Below are 17144 nucleotides of genomic sequence, written 5' to 3' on the forward strand. Positions count from 1 at the left end.
ACACGTAAGTACCGGGGAGCCTCCGAACGCAACGCGCCTACCTCCTCGCCAACCCTCACTGAGGAAGCGCCGGCTTCTGACTTTTATTTACCAGGTCGTTAAAAACGCGGACGTGGATTGAGCCGCATGGTGGTAAAGTGGGATTTGGTGGTAGAGTTGGGCGCGCGCTTCATTAAGTCGATTTAAATGCATGCAAATGCATTTAAATCAGCAGGCCGCCCGATCCGGGCGCGGGCTCGGGTGTTGGTAAAGCCACGTTCTGCTAGGAATCGGGTGCGCACTACGTTAAAGGCCCGATGCCCAACTTTACCGCAATTTCGCGCCCGAAAACAGGCGCAAAGTTTTGGAAAAATCGGGCCCAAAATATTACTTTGAAGTCAAAATTTCTCTTTTATTGAACTTAGCAGAGACTTTCACAATGGAAGGTTTGCTAACACTAATAATCTTTATTCAACTCTTATTAACGACACAAGCACTAATTGCTGCAATAATATAATTATTGCTTTTGATGGCAGCCATTTCTTATTAATCTGAAAACAAAGCTGTAAATTTGAGAATTGAGGAACATATTTTGCTAGAAGCATTGCATACACATAAATAAAGATCCTTCAATTTTGTGGTTTTATGCAGCAGAAAGACTTCAACCAGTGCTGAGCTGCAATTTTATTTCTACAAGCTAATAGGCATATTATTGGCAGAGTCTCAACTTCCTGTATGATCATATATTCTTTCCCATTGTACAGTTTGTATCCATTCCTCTAAATTATAAATTGTGAGAAAAGTTAGGTTTGGAGCCAAAAGAGAAAATGCTGGAAAATCTCAGCAGGTCTGGCAGCATCTGTAAGGAGAGAAAAGAGCTGACGTTTTGAGTCCAGATGACCCTTTGTCAAAGCTCATCCAGACTCGAAACGTCAGCTCTTTTCTCTCCTTACAGATGCTGCCAGACCAGCTGAGATTTTCCAGCATTTTCTCTTTTGCTTTCAGATTCCAGCATCCGCGGTAATTTGCTTTGAATAGGTATATGGCTCATATGGATCAAGGTGCTGAAGCAGTCAACTTGGATTACGGTAGTGATGCTGAAAAGAACTTCAGTTTTCCTCAGCAGATAATTTCTTTGAACTTTTACAGCACAATGGGAGGCTATTTGGCCCATCATTTATGTGCTGGCGCTTTGTCAGAGGAATCTGAAACCGAAAGGAAATGACAGCTGGTGAAAGGGAACCATCAGCCTCCAAAGGAATGATCCTCTGCAATTAAGTAAGCGTTTAAATGAGAATTCAGGTAAACTGCTTCGAGGGGCAAGTCCAAGGCAAGACATCTTATGCAGGTCTCCATTTAAAATCACAGTTAGGCCAGGATGACATCTTGAGACCTCGACCAGCATATTTTAAGGCTTCTGGTGAACCATCCCTCTCATTTGCTCTGAATAACATCGCAACCCATGGGCAGACAACAGAATCACAGTGGGTGAGTTCCACAAGCAATTTTAACTCTTCCCCTGCCCCGTCCACCACTGTGCCTCACATGTGGACAGAGTAAAAATTAGTCCTTTAATCTCATTACAAGCCCACAATTCTTAATGCTGATCAAAGTGTCTTTTTACAGGACTCACTGAAGCAGAAAATTAGCTTTCAGCAACAAAGAATTTTCAGATGGGTAATAGTTAAGTGAATTATGATCACAGTATTACCATGAGGAAAAATCTGCTGGTGACTGGGAATTCCAAAAATTGAAATTTGATGCTATTATTCTGCTTCCAATCCACAGAAACAACAAAACTGTATGGATGACTAATGATTCCAGTTGAGAAGTGGTTGTATCTTTTTGACTAAAGGCATCTGAGGTCCGGTGATACTAGTAAGGCTCCAATTATTGCCCATCCCTATTTGCCTTGAGAAGATGTTGGTGCACTTTCTTCTTCCACCGTAGCCGTTCTTGAAACAATAATGCTCCCACAACTGTATATTCTATCCAGAGTTCCAGAAAACTGGGCCAGTAATGATGAAGTAACACTGTTGGAGCCAAGCTGATGTGTGAGTCGGAGGTGATAATGTTCCCATGACATTGTTGTTTGCAACTTCCTCAGTGGTAGATAGTGCAGGAAAGGGAGGTGCTTTTAAAATAACTTGGTCAAATTGTTATGATGTATCCTGCAGATTGAAATGGCATGGCAGCAATTAAATTATTGCCCTGGATTTTGTCAAACTTCTTCAGTGTTGATCCAAGCAAGTGGTCAGTATTCCATCAAAATCCTGACTTGAGCTTTGCAGATGGTGTTAAGGGATCATGGGTCAGGAGCCGAGCCACAGAATGTAGATTCTGCACTGCTCTTGACAACCTGCTGTTCACCATATGGTTCAGTTCAGCTTCTGGTTGATAGTGATTCCAGGATGTTAATATTGGAGAATTATTTGATGGCGGTACAATGGAAGATTGAAAGATGAACATGCGCTCTCTTATTCGAGATGATGTGGAGATGCTGGTTTTAGCCTGGGGTGGACAAGTTGAGAGGTCACACGACACCGGGTTATAGTCCAACATGTTTAATCGAAATCACAAGCTTTCGGAACGTTATTCCATCCTGAAATTGAAGATTTCACCTGACGAAGGAGCAACACTGAAATCTTGTGATTTCAAATAAATCTGTTGGACTATAACCTGGTGTCGTGTGACCTCTCATCTTCGAGATTTTGATTTGATTTGATTTATTATTGTCACATGTATTAACATACAGTGAAAAGTATTGTTTCTTGCGCGTTATACAGACAAAGCATACCGTACATAGAGAAGGAAACAAGAGAGTGCAGAATGTAGGGCCCTATTTTACCATTTTGAGCCTAAGTGCCAAATCTGGGCGTCAAATAGATCAGCACCTGGAATCCTCTTTCCAGCGCGCCCATACGCATTTTGCCGGTTCCGGCCCGATCTGCGCCGTGGCCTGGGCTTAGCGCTGGCGGACCGATCGGAATTCTGAACTGCGCATGCGCAATTCAAAAAAAATCTGACAGAGCGCGCCTGGGCGTGAAAAAAAAAAGCAGAACGCGGCTCTCTGACGTTCATCCTCTGGTCGGGGGGAGGGGGGAGCGGGGGGGAGGGAGGGGGTGTGACCGATCATCCCCTGGAAGGGGGGGGGGTGACGTATCATCCCCTGGTGGGAGGAGAGGGGGTGTGATGTCTCATCCTCTGGTCGGGGTGGGGGGGGGGGGGGGGGGGGGGGGGTCGGCTGCCAGTCTGCGGCCGATCCCTCCTGCCGGAGTGGACGTGCGGCCATGCCATCCCACAAAACCTTCAGGATGAAGCGATTCCTCGCTAAGAAGATGAAGTAGAACCGGCCGATTCCACAGTGTAAAGGGGTACACCATCACTGGTACACTACCAGCCACAGATTACTCTTCCCTGCAGGGGGCAAGAGAGCGGGAAAGATGGCTGTGGCTGGTTCTGCTTCATCTGAAGGTTTCGTGGGATGGCATGGCCGCACATCCACTCCGGCAGGAGGGATCGGCCGCAGACTGGCAGCCGACCCCCCCCCCCCCCCCCCCCCTCCACCAGGGGATGAGACGTCACACCCTCTCTCCTCCTCCCACCCGCCTCCCGCCCCGACCAGAGGATGACCTGGGTCAGGGAGCCGTTGCAGTCTCTGACCCCACTCTTCGGAAGCTGCAACGGCGACTTCAGACTTTTATTTTGCAGGTCAGTAACAGCGCGGACGCGGATCGGGCCAGAAGACGGTAAAGTAGGATTTGGCGGTAGAGTTGGGCGCGCGGTTCATTAAGTCAATTTAAATGCATGCAAATGCATTTAAATCGCCGGGCTACCCGATTCGGGCGTGGGCCGGACCCGCGCCCAAATCGGATGTCAGTAAAGGCGCGATCTGCTCGGATTTGGGTGCAGATCGCGTTAAAGGCCCGACGCCCAACTTTACCACGATTTCACGCCCGTTTGGTTTTGGTAAAATCAGGCCCATAGTGTTACAGTCATAGCTAGGGTGTAGAGAACAATCAACTTACTGCACGGTAAGTCCATTCAAAAATCTGACAGCAGCAGGGAAGAAGCTGTTCTTGAGTTGGTTGGTACGTGACCTCAGACTTTTGTATCTTTTTCCCGAAGGAAGAAAGTGGAAGAGAGAATGTCCGGGGCGCGTGGGGTCCTTAATTATGCTGGCTGCTTTGCCAAGGCAGCAGGAAGCGTAGACAGAGTCAATGGATGGGAGGCTGGTTTGCGTGATGGATTGGGCTACATTCACGACCTTTTGTAGTTCCTTGCGGTCTTGGGCAGAGGAGTCATACCGAGCTGTGATACAACCAGTAAGAATGCCTTCTCGGGTGCATCTGTAAAGGTTGGTGAGAGTCGTAGCTGACATGCCAAATTTCCCTAGTCTTCTGAGAAAGTAGAGACGTTGGTGGACTTTCTTAACGATAGTGCCGATAGGGGGGGACCAGGACAGGTTCTTGGTGATCTGGACACCTAAAAACTTGAAGCTCTCGACCCTTTCTACCTCGTCCCCATTGATGTAGACAGGGGCATGTTCTCCTTTACGCTTCCTGAAGTTGATGACAATCTCCTTCATTTTGTTGACATTGAGGGAGAGATTATTGTTGCCGCACTCGTTCGCCAGATTCTCTATCTCATTCCCGTACTCTGTCTCATCATTGTTGGTCACTTCCTAGCCCTTACTGTGTATACTCATGTACAAGTCGGTGTCATGTCAAAGTTACCCATTACATTTGGCCTAAAAAAAATCAGAATTTTGAGTATACTGTGTGTAAAAAACTCTAATTTTTCAGGGATCAAACCACATTGTGATCATTAAGTACTTACCAATAATAATTATAGTTCATCAATTTGAAGGCACACACGAGGACTGTTGATTTTCCCTCTGCCAATTCTCGCAACATGCTGGTAAAATACAACTCTGCTGCTATTGGTAGCCCACGCTACCCTGAGGATGCAGTTTTCAGCTATTGTATCTGCCCTTGGTCTGGCCCACTTAGCACAGCGGTAGTGCCACAGTATATGGTGCATGATGTCCCATTGTGAAGGCAAGACTCTTTCTTCACATTCTGCAGTCTTTGCATATGTCAATATTATCACAGGCACAGGTAGATAAGAAGATCAAGTAAATTACTTCCTCATTTTGGTTCCCATATCATTTGACACAGACACAATCTTGCAGCCATGTGGCTTCAATCAACTTGGTCATGGTGGTATTACTGAGCCACTAAAGCTTATCTAAATTCAATGGAACTAATATATTTTCCATCAACACAGCAGCAGTGATCCAGCTAATGGAAGCTGGAATAATTTATGTTATGAAACAGCACTATACGAAATGTTGGTATGCACAATGCTGTGATGTCATTGACAGCAGATGTTCTGCAAGACATTTGTATAAATTTTCATTGCGTGAGGAGTTGAAAGCAGAATCCTTTGCCAACTTATTCTGGCATGGTAAATTCTTCCCATAAGCAGAGGAAGCAACTTCATCTGATGCAACCAAGCATCCACAAAGGGGCCACAGTCACGGACCACTTTCAGAAAATAAGTTCTCTAATGCACCTATAATGGACCTGAGCTTTGAATCTTCTGTCATCAACAACAACTTGCATATTGGGGGAGATGGTGACACAGTGGTAATGCAACTGGCTGAGAAATCCAGAGGCCTAGCTAATGCCCTAGGGGCATGGGTTCAATCCCACTATGGCCCACTGGTGGAATTTAGGGCAGCACGGTGGCACAGTCGTTAGCACTACTGCCTAACAGTGCCAGGGACCCAGGTTCAATTCCAGCCTCGGGTCATAGAGTCCCTACAGAGAAGGAGGCCATTCAGCTCATCGGGCCTGCACCACCACAATCTCACCCGGGTCCTATCCCCATGACTCCATGCATTTACCGTAACTAGACCCCCTGACACGAAGGGGCAATTTAGCATCGTCAATCAACCTAACCCGCACATCTTTCGGACTGTGGGAGGAAACCGGAGCACCCGGAGGAAACCCACGCAGACACGGGGAGAATGTGCAAACTCCACACAGAGAGTGACCCAAACCAAGAATCGAACCCGGGTCCCTATCACTGTCTGTGTGGAGTTTGCATGTTCTCCCCGTGTCTGCGTGGGTTTCCTCCGGGTGGTCTGGTTTCCTCCCACACTCCAAAGATGTGCAGGTTAGGCTGATTGGCAGTGATAAATTGCACTTTAGTGTCAAGGGGACTAGCAGGGTAGATATGTGGGTTTATGGGGATAGGGCCTGGGTGGAATTGTTGTCACTGCAGGCTTGATAGGCCGAATGGCCTCCTTCTGCATTGTCGAGATTCTATGATAGAGCATCTTTAACGTAGAAAGACATTCTAAGTCACTTTACAAGAGCATAATTAGTCCAATATTGAAACTGAACGAAAGGAGATATTGGACGGGTGACTAAATGATTGGTCAAAGAGATAGGTTTTAAGGAGCATTTTAAAGGTGAGGTGGAGAGGTTTAGTGAGGGAATCCCATAGCTCAGGGCCTATATAACTGAAAGCACCACCACCAATTATGGGACAATGGATGTGGGGGATTCACAAGAGACCAGAGTTGGAGGAACACCAGAAAGTTATGAGAGGGTTGCGGGCCTGGTAATGATAAGGAAGTGCTGACATCCAGATTGCTGCCAAACACAAAACTGCTGATGGTGCGACAGAGGCGGCTATTGGCAGAGTGCCAAAGACACTGAAGCTAGTGGTTCCATGAGGCAGATGGAGAGAGCAGGAGCAAAACACCATTTTGCTATCGAATCCTGTGCAATTGCTGATGAAGTAGCTGACAACGAAGCAAATGCGCAAATTTAACTTTTCTCTGTATGACAGAGGATGGACAATTTTATGGACAAGTGATCAACAAGACCTCAGAACGAATTTACAAAGTGACTGAACTTGCGCAGCTTATACAGTGCTCAATCTTTGATCATATACATTCCTAAAACAGCTCTACAAAATATAGAGAAAAGGGGCTTGGAAATTCTGATGAATGGTCACAGATCTGCAATGTTAACTCTGTTTCTCTCTTCAGATGCTGCCTGATTTCCTGAGCCTTTCAAGCATTTTCTGTTTCCATATTGGAAATCTGTCTCAGATGCTTGAAGGCAACCAATTTCCAGTAGATCACCACGAGATCCATCCTTGAATAACTCACCTACATTTTGCAGTTAGAAACTTAACCAACTCATCTTTAGATGTTTTCAGTGAACTGAACTCAGTGAATAAGCAGAAATCAGTGAAAAGAAATTCAGTATCTCCTGGCATCTCGTCGAGTGCTTTTCTAACATAATTTATACACATGTCCTCTTCAGCCTATCAAAATCAACTAGTCCATCCACGTGGACAAAACCTGATCTTTAACCTCTCCTCGAAGTCTACGCTTTTCTCGGGCAAAAGGTCAATCTTGTCTTCCTGTAACTCAGGACCTTCAAACTGGATATCAATCCAGCACCTCGCCTCTGAGCCCTTTCCCAGGTTTCTATACCACATATAATGTGAGGGGATAAAAAGTGAGCATAGTATTCCAGAGGAAATTTGTGGTAGTGTGGCCCTTTTAAAGGAGTGATCCCTGATGGCCATGTGATCTGGCTGGACTCTGAGTGGCAGCGAGGGAAGCCAAGCCATTCGTGTGCAATGACGGGCTTCCTGGGTCGGGGAGGATCCTCAGTTGGATCCAGGAAGAAGTGGAGAGTAGTTGTGTTTTTCAGTCCTGTCAGACTCTTGTTTGTATACATCTATTTATCGTTGGTAATAAACCCTTTATAACTTCAAACCACAATGAGTCACCGTTGAAGTTATTACACTGGCGGTGAGGAAAACATTTTTGTTAGTCGCAGTGTGCAGCTAGAGGGGGGGAGAGTGAGTGTCAAAATTATGAAGAAGCAAGGTACATACGCACATAAAAATGACTTTGATTGGAACGATTGAACCATTTGACCCAGCAGTGGAAAACTGGGGACAGTATATCTAAAGGATATGTTATTTCTTTGTAGCGAATGAAATCTCAGTAGAGGAAAAGTGAAAGGTTATACTACTCAGTCTGTGGCCCAATAAATTACAGCTTAGTGAAAAGTCTTACATCACCTTATGCTCCTGACACAACTTTTTGACCAGATAGTCAAATTGATCAAAAATCATTTCAACCCCCTGACCCTCAATCATTACATTGAGGTACAAATTTCATTCAGCAGTCCAGGAGGCCAGGGAAGACACTCTTAGGCTTCATGGCAAGATTGAGAAGGTTAGCAGAGCACTGCAACTTCAGTCCAGCTTTAGGAGAAATGTTAAGCGACTGTTTGGTCTGTGGTATAAACAGCCTCATCATACAAAAGAGGTTACTGGCCGAGACCGGAATCTCTTTATAGAGAGCTGTGGAATTGGACCAGGCAACTGAATGCACTGAGCAGAGTGTAAGCGAATTATATGGCATGCACAGCGAGGTGAACCATTTGTGGCGGGACATGACTGTTGTGAAGAACAGCCAAAGTGTGGGCGAGTCTGAGAAGGGGAGTACAACATTGAGGGAGGAGGCTTGTTTTTGATGTCAGGGAGAGTATTCTCAAGAAGCTTGCTGATGCAGAAATTATATATGTTACAGATGTAATAGGAAGGGTCGTTTGCAAGTGTTTTGCAGAACAAAGCAGTCAGGACATAATGTGGAAAAAGAAAACGCGATGGTTATTTAAGTCCTTTAAAAAAACTGGTCAAGGAACCCACAAGGGACCCGAGTTGTATGCCCTAAACCAGATCCAATGAAGTAAAGTGCCCCCCATAGAAATAGCCTTGATGGTAAATGGCAGATCTCTTCAAATGGAAGTCAACACAGGCCAGCCATTACGGGAGCAGACATTTTATTACCTTCAAATAGGCCTCCAACCAGTAAAATTGAGTGAATCAGAAGTCATATTGTCTACATATACCGGAGAGACATTGAAGACCTTAAGGGTAGCAACAGTTGCTTTGTTCTACAAAAACCAAACAGCACAGCTACCCGTCCTGGTAATTGAATGTCACAGACCAGCCTAATGGACAGTGGTTGACTCAAGCAAATAAAATTAAACTGGTCCTAGAATTGAGGAGCTCCACGCCAAACAAGCCGGGGCTTAAAATACACCTCAGTCATGCTTACCAGCTGCTGGAGTTGGATGAAGATTCCCAGAGGTTAGTTACTATCAACACCGACAAGGGTTTATATCAGTATACAAGTTTATCTTCTGGGGTCTCATTAGCCTGTGCCATATTCCAGCATGTGATGAAAAGTTTATTACAAGGCATCCCTAATGTACTGGTTTATCTAGATAACGTTCTAATTACAGAGACTCGCCTGAGGTACAGAAATCAAACTTGGAGGACTTTTTGAGAAGATTTAAGGAAGGGGATGTGTGTTTGAAATGAGAGAAATGCATTTTCCAGGTGGATGAAGTTACATATTTGGGTTTCAGGGTAGACACCAAAAGTTTGCATCCATTGGGGGATCAAGTTAAAGCCATTAAGGAAGTCCCCCAGCCAAAAAATGTATTTGAGTTGAAATCATTCGTAGGAATGGTGAATTATTATGGTAGATTCTTACAAAGTGTGTCTACAATCTTAGCCCCCCTTCACCAGCTGTTAAAGAAACATCAATGTTGGAGGTGGGAAGAGGAACAAAAAGAAATGTTTACAAAAATAAAGCAGGATTCGCAGTCCTCGGCACTGCTTGTGCACATTAACCCAACCAAGCCATTGGTATTTAACTGTGATGCATCACCATATGGAATGGGAGCAGTTTTGTCCCACAGGATGCCTGATGGAATAGAAAGGCCAATTGACTTTGTATCAAGAACATTATCAGATACGGAGAAAATGTATTCCTGATAGATAAAGAATGTTTGGCAGTCATTTATGCAGTGAAAAAGTTTAATCAGCATATATATGGAAGACATTTCACAATAGTATCAGATCACAAACCGTTGTTAGCTTTATTCAGAGAAGATAAGCCAGCGCCACCAATTGCCAAAAGTTAAAGTTTATTTATTAGTCACAAGTAAGGCTTACATTAACACTGCAATGACATTACTGTGAAATTCCCCTAGTCGCCACACTTCGGTGCCTGTTCGGGTCAATGCACCTAACCAGCATCTAACCTAATCAGACTGTGGGAGGAAACCAGAGTACCCAGAGGAAACCCACACAGACACAGGGAGAATATGCAAACTCCACTCAGACAGTGACCCAAGTCAGGAATCGAACCCAGGTCCCTGATACTGTGAGGCAGCAGTGCTAACCACTGTGCCACCATCTTTGTGAGGGTACAGAACTGGGCTCTATTCTTAGCAGTGCACAGTTAGACATTCCAGCATTACCCAGGGACACAACTATCAAATGTGGATGCAATCAACAGTTTGCCTTTTCCGCAGACAGTACCTTCATCGCTGGTCCTACAAGAAATAGTACTGGCGCTACACCTGTTAGAGATTTTGCCAGTCTCAGCTAAACACATAAAAAGTTGGACTGAAAGATTCCCAGTGTTATCAAAAGTTAAGAAGATGGCTATGCAAGGATGGCAATGTGATAAGTCAGAGCTGTTTAAACCTTATCAACAAAGAACAATGAAGATAATGTGTGAAGGCAGCTGTGTTATTGTGGGGGGCCCTTGTTATAGTGCCACGCCAAGAGAGATGACTATTATTACAGCAAATGCATGATGCACATCCAGGGCAAAGCAGGATGAAAGCACTCACCCAAAGTTATGTTTGGTGGCTGAGCATCGATAAAGAAATCTAAAGAATTGTTAGCTAAAGCCCCAGTTGTGAAGCCCAACAGGCATTGTCACCACTAGCGAATGTGCAACCTTGGGAGTGGCCAAGCACGCCCTGGGCAAGGATATAGAGACTTTGTGGGACCATTAATGGGCCATATGTTTCTTATATTAGTGGATGTGCATTCTTAACGGTTGGATGTCCAACTGATGAAGTCCACAATGGCCACTGCCACTATTGACAAGTTGAGGCAGATTTTTGCCATCCATGGCATCCCAGAGATCTTAGTGTCAAGCAATGGCACATTGTGGAACACGCTGTACAAACATTCAAATCATCAATGAAAATACACAAGTTAATAGACCTCTACATCTTCATATAGCTAGTTTCTTGTTGTCATACAACACCACATCAAATACACCCACAGGGGTCATGCCAGCTGAGCTGCGAATGGGACACTGCTTCATATTCCCAGATTTGACGATGAGGATGGAGGCCAGACAAGCCTCCCAGAAAGAAGATCATGACTCAAGAAAAAAAGACAGAGGGCTGGATTCTTCGAGCTTGCTCGCAGCTGGGATTCTCCGGTCCTGTTGCAGTGAACGGAGATTGGGTTGAGTGCCAAATCCTCCATTCTCACTGGCAACGGGGCATGAACAGCCAGAGAATTCGAGCCAGAGTTTTCCAAGTGGATGATTTAGTTCTGGTCAGAAATTTTGCAGCAGGGCCAACACAGGTGGCTGGAAAGATTGTGGACAGAAAAGGACCAGTTGGTCTGCTATGTTGTACAGATACAAGATTGTTGTATCAAATGGATGAGAATATAGGGAGCATGGTTAGTAAGTTTGCAGATGACACCAAGATTGGTGGCATAGTAGACAGTGAAGAAAGTTATCTCCAATTGCAAGGGGATCTTGATCAATTGGGCCAGTGGGCTGACGAATGGCAGATGGAGTTTAATTTAGATGAATGCGAGGTGATGTATTTTGGTAGATTGAACCAGGGCAGGACTTACTCAGTTAATGGTAGGGCATTGGGGAGAGTTACAGAACAAAGAGATCTGGGGGTACATGTTCATAGCTCCTTGAAAGTGGAGTCACAGGTGGACAGAGTGGTGAAGAAGGCATTCGGCATGCTTGGTTTCATTGGTCAGAACATTGAATACAGGAGTTGGGACGTCTTGTTGAAGTTGTACAAGACATTGGTAAGGCCACACTTGGAATACTGTGTGCAATTCTGGTCACCCTATTATAGAAAGGATATTATCAAACTAGAAAGAGTGCCGAAAATATTTACTAGGATGCTACCGGGACTTGATGGATTGAGTTATAAGGAGAGGCTGAATAGACTGGGACTTTTTTCTCTGGAGCATAGGAGGCAGAGGGGTGACCTTATAGAGGTCTATAAAATAATGAGGGGCATAGACAAGATAGATAGTCAATATCTATCCCAAATATCCCAAAGGTAGGGGGCATAGGTTTAAGGGGAGAGATACAAGTGTCCAGAGGGGCAATTGTTTCACACAGAGGGTGGTGAGTGTCTGGAACAAGCTGCCAGAGGTAGTAGTAGAGGCGGGTACAATTTTGTCTTTTAAAAAGCATTTAGATAGTTACATGGGTACGATGGGTATAGAGGGATATGGGCCAAATGCGGACAATTGGGATTAGCTTAGGGGTTTTAAAAAAAAAGGGCGGCATGGGCAAGTTGGGCCGAAGGGCCTGTTTCCATGCTGTAAACCTCTATGGCGCTATGACCTCTATGATTCTAAATATCAGATAGGCCAACTGAGGAAAAGAGCTAGACCTGAAACAGTGGATCAACAGACTGCCCCTGCAGTAGATTCAGGTTCACCACAGATGGATACAGGGATCCTGGTTGTGAATATGGAACTGGAGCAACCAGCAGTGTCTGGAACTGAGGAGACGGTAGCGACAGAGGAGGGTCCCGACCCTGGATTGATGAGTTTGTCTTTTGCAACTGTCCAGCCAGATTCTTAAATTCATGAACAGCAAAGCACAGAATTGAGATGTTCGACCTGGGTCCGGATGTCCCCGGACTGACTTAGCTTATGATGAGTTTCCTGAGGTATTCCTGATGTCTTTTGTAACCTGCATGCCTATGTTAAAGATGTTCTTTTTGTTTCATCCACAGGTGAACTCAGGAGTTAGGGGAAGAACAGGTGTGGTAGTGTGGCCCCTTTAAAGGGGCAATCGCTGAGAGCCATGTGATCAAGCCAGACCCAAAGGAATGGGAGTGCAGAAAGCCGAGCCAATCGGGTGCAAGGGCGCACATTCTGGGTGGTGGAGGATCCTCAGTTGGAGCCAGGGAGGAGAGGAGAATAGTTGTGCTTTTCAGACCCTTGTTTGTTTTGATCTATTTATAAACCCTTTATAACTTCAAACCACAATGAGTCACCTTGAAGTTATTACAAGATCCAACCAAAATCTCATGCAAGAGTCATATAGCATTGTATTTATGTTTTGTAGTAAATTCACCAGGTAAAACATCCTAGTGTGGTACTTGTTGGCAATGCTATGCTTTTTGTTTATTTAGTGAAGCTGAATAATACTGATACATGGTGGTGCCTACCAATAAACTCCCATTGCCTAGTGCAATGTGAGTTTTACTGAACAACATCTGGACACTCTAGACATGGGTATTATATGAGCAGATTTTTTTATTATTATTGGAACAGTGTCATTGTTTCTTCTAATTTCCAGAACTGAAATACAGAAATATTCCCAATTAACTGGAAGAAGTGACTCGAGCACAGAAAGTCAAAATGCCACAGCTACTCTGGTCATGGGCCACTTACTCACATTTGACTCTGCTATATCATTTTCAGTTTGAATACAACTTGCCCCCTTGTTGCAATCTGTTTTATTTGTACATTGAGGTCTGTAGTGGAGTGTTTTACTGTCATTTGCCACTAACTCCAATGTTGCAATGTCTGCAATATATACGATTGGGTGGCACGGTGGCACAGTGGTTAGCACTGCTGCCTCACAGCGCCGGGGCCTGAGTTCGATTCCCGACTTGGGTCACTGTCTGTGTGGAGTCTGCACGTTCTCCCCATGTCTGCATGGGTTTCCTCCAGTTGCTCCTGTTTCCTCCCACAGTCCAAAGATATGCGGGTTAGGTGGATTGGCCATGCAAAATTGCCCCTTAGTGTCAGGGGATGTGTAGGTTACAGGGAAGAGTGGGGTAAATGTGTGGGGTTATGGGGATAGGGCCGGGGGGTGGGATTGTTGTCAGTACAGACCTGATGGGCCGAATGGCCTCCTTCTGCACTGTAGGGATTCTATGATTGCCTTGATAAGAACTCAGTGAAATCCAGCTCTCGCAGGTAATATAGGCTAACAACTGTCTCCAGCTATTCAGTTACCAGTATGTGAGCCAGGTTTAAACCTGTACATACAGTATCTTTTATTATTTCTATGGTGATCTGTTGGCAACTAGCCATCCATACAAATGAGTATTGTTATCACAACTCAAACGTACCCTGAAGAGATTGGTTTCGTGAATACACTTAATACCAGCGACTTAGAAACATAGAAACATAGAAACCCTACAGTGCAGAAGGAGGCCATTCGGCCCATCGAGTCTGCACCGACCACAATCCCACCCAGGCCCTACCCCCACATATTTTTACCCGCTAATCCCTCTAACCTACGCATCCCAGGACTCTAAGGGACAATTTTTAACCTGGCCAATCAACCTAACCCGCACATCTTTGGACTGTGGGAGGAAACCGGAGCAGCCGGAGGAAACCCACGCAGACACGAGGAGAATGTGCAAACTCCACACAGACAGTGACCCGAGCCGGGAATCGAACCCGGGACCCTGGAGCTGTGAAGCAGCAGTGCTAACCACTGTGCTACCGTGCCGCCCACTTGTGCAAATAAAACTTCTTTTCCCAGGTTGAGGGAATTAAGCCAATACTGAAGCAGACTCGATGGGCTGAATGGCCTCCTTCTGCACTGTAGGGATTATATGATTCTGAATGCTGCGGTTGCAGCAAGTTCTAATGCAGTTTTGTGTTGGCAGAGCTCCCAGACGCCCCCAGTTACGTTGGTCCAATCGACCCCAGTTAATGCAAATACATGGTGGGGCATTGCAGCTACCCTGAGCTCTGCAGCAGGCACCCGGGGCTCTGCAGCAGGCACCCTGAGCTCCGTAAGAGGCACCCTGAGCTCCGCAGCGGGCACCCTGGGTTCGGCAGTGGGCATCCTGAGCTCTGCAGCAGGCACCCCGAGCTCCGCAGCAGGGACCCTAGTCTCTGCAGCAGGCACTCTGAGCTCTGCAGCAGGCACCCTGAGCTCTGCAGCAGGCACCCTGAGCTCTGCAGCAGGCACCCTGAGCTCTGCAGCAGGCACCCTGAGCTCTGCAGCAGGCACCCTGAGCTCTGCAGCAGGCACCCTGAGCTCTGCAGCAGGCACCCTGAGCTCTGCAGCAGGCACCCTGAGCTCTGCAGCAAGCACCCTGAGCTCTGCAGCAGGCACCCTGAGCTCTGCAGCAGGCACCCTGAACTCTGCAGCAGGCACCCTGGGCTCTGCAGCAGGCACCCTGGGCTCTGCAGCAGGCACCCTGGGCTCTGCAGCAGGCACCCTGGTCTCTGCAGCATGCACCCTGAGCTCCGCAGCAGGCACCCTGAGCTCCGCAGCAGGCACCCTGAGCTCCGCAGCAGGCACCCTGGGCTCCGCAGCAGGCACCCTGGGCTCCGCAGCAGGCACCCTGGGCTCCGCCGCAGGCACCCTGGGCTCCGCAGCAGGCACCCTGGGCTCCGCAGCAGGCACCCTGGGCTCCGCAGCAGGCACCCTGGGCTCCGCAGCAGGCACCCTGGGCTCCGCAGCAGGCACCCTGGGCTCCGCAGCAGGCACCCTGGGCTCCGCAGCAGGCACCCTGGGCTCCGCAGCAGGCACCCTGGGCTCCGCAGCAGGCACCCTGGGCTCCACAGCAGGCACCCTGGGCTCCGCAGCAAGCACCCTGGTCTGTGCAGCAGGCACCCTGAGCTCCGCAGCAGACACCCTGGGCTCCGCAGCAGGCACCTTGGTCTCCGCAGCAGGCACCCTGGTCTCCGCAGCAGGCACCCTGGTCTCCGCAGCAGGCACCCTGGTCTCCGCAGCAGGCACCCTGGTCTCTGCAGCAGGCACCCTGGTCTCTGCAGCAGGCACCCTGGTCTCTGCAGCAGGCACCCTGAGCTCCGCAGCAGCCAGTATCTCTCATGTTTTGCTGTTAATAAAAACACATCACCTGCTTGTCTCAGGTGAGCTTCGGAACAAAGCGCTCAACAAAGCTTTCCCGCGGGACCAAATGTGTTTTCTCAAAAGAAATTAATCTGCTCTCGCTGCAGCGCTGCAAGAGTTGCTTTAAATGTGGAGTTTGCCGGTCTCGATATAGCAGTATTAATAACAAGTCTTTGTTCCAAAAACATGGCGCCAAGGATAGACTATAAGACACCACGCTGTATCCCCAAAACAATAACAATGGGAAAGAGATTTCCCCAAACAAAGGGAAAAACAACCTCTGCACTACCCTGTCATCTCCACATTACAAGCACATTTATGAATATTTCACTCTAACCAAACACGTGCTGGTGTTATTGTAAACTACTATATACAGCACTTTGTGTGATTGATGAATTACACTCGCACATTAAACAAGTACATGTCATTTCTCTTGAGTTACAGATAAAGCTAATTGCTCACCGACCTGGCTTGCATTTCTTCAACTGAACAGTTTGCAACCATCTCTATCCATTTAATGTATAAGGTAGTACTCGGGGCTTTTTTTTTGTCTAAAAGCGCTGGCGGGAAGTAAGTCCAAATCCTGTCCCAGTGAGTGTGATGTGGAGAACAGCGAGAGAGAGAAGCGAGGGGGTGGACAGGGAAAGTGTTGCTATTGAATAAGCAGGAAGCAGGGTTAATGAACAGCAGCGCTGGATCCCAGCCAGTGCCTTATAATGTATACAAGGAAACGCAGAAGGAATATTGTGCTGGGAGGATGAAACTTGTGAGCGCAGTTTATTTTAGGTGCAGAACATATGTAACTAAGAATGTAAGTTGTATTTTGTCCCTATAGTCACCAAAGAGCCGGCTGGTGAAAAGATACAAATGTTTCCATAAGTGTTGGATACACTGAGACAGAGTTACCCTTTCATAACGAAGGCATGTTTTTAACGAAGGGACGAGAGGAAGTGTCCAGTGCCGAAGCATCTCGGAATTTTGAAACTGAATGAGTATTTTTTCCAACATTTTTCATGAAGATTATATTTTAACGTAATGTACAAATGTGTTTGTGGTGTAGCTTTTTCTTTATAAACGGGAAGTCAAAATGGCTATTTGCTTTGAAAGACGGGATTATTTTCCTGAGTGTTTGTAAACGCCGGCCACA

At 46.5% G+C, this 17144-nt stretch overlaps 1 protein-coding gene across 1 annotated transcript in view; it reads right to left on the reverse strand.

The window, feature by feature from the left end:
- The window catches only part of LOC144483974 (uncharacterized), a 94235-nt gene extending 77645 nt beyond the window's left edge, over window positions 1–16590 (reverse strand). The window contains exon 1 of the mRNA XM_078202553.1: window positions 16464–16590. Within this exon, the coding sequence (XP_078058679.1) occupies window positions 16464–16501 (38 nt within the window). The 5' untranslated portion in view covers window positions 16502–16590. The remainder of the gene's footprint in view (window positions 1–16463) is intronic.
- Window positions 16591–17144: the final 554 nt, after the last annotated feature.

This window comes from Mustelus asterias, chromosome 3 (genome assembly GCF_964213995.1).
Source record: "Mustelus asterias chromosome 3, sMusAst1.hap1.1, whole genome shotgun sequence".
In the NCBI taxonomy this organism is placed as follows: domain Eukaryota; kingdom Metazoa; phylum Chordata; class Chondrichthyes; order Carcharhiniformes; family Triakidae; genus Mustelus; species Mustelus asterias.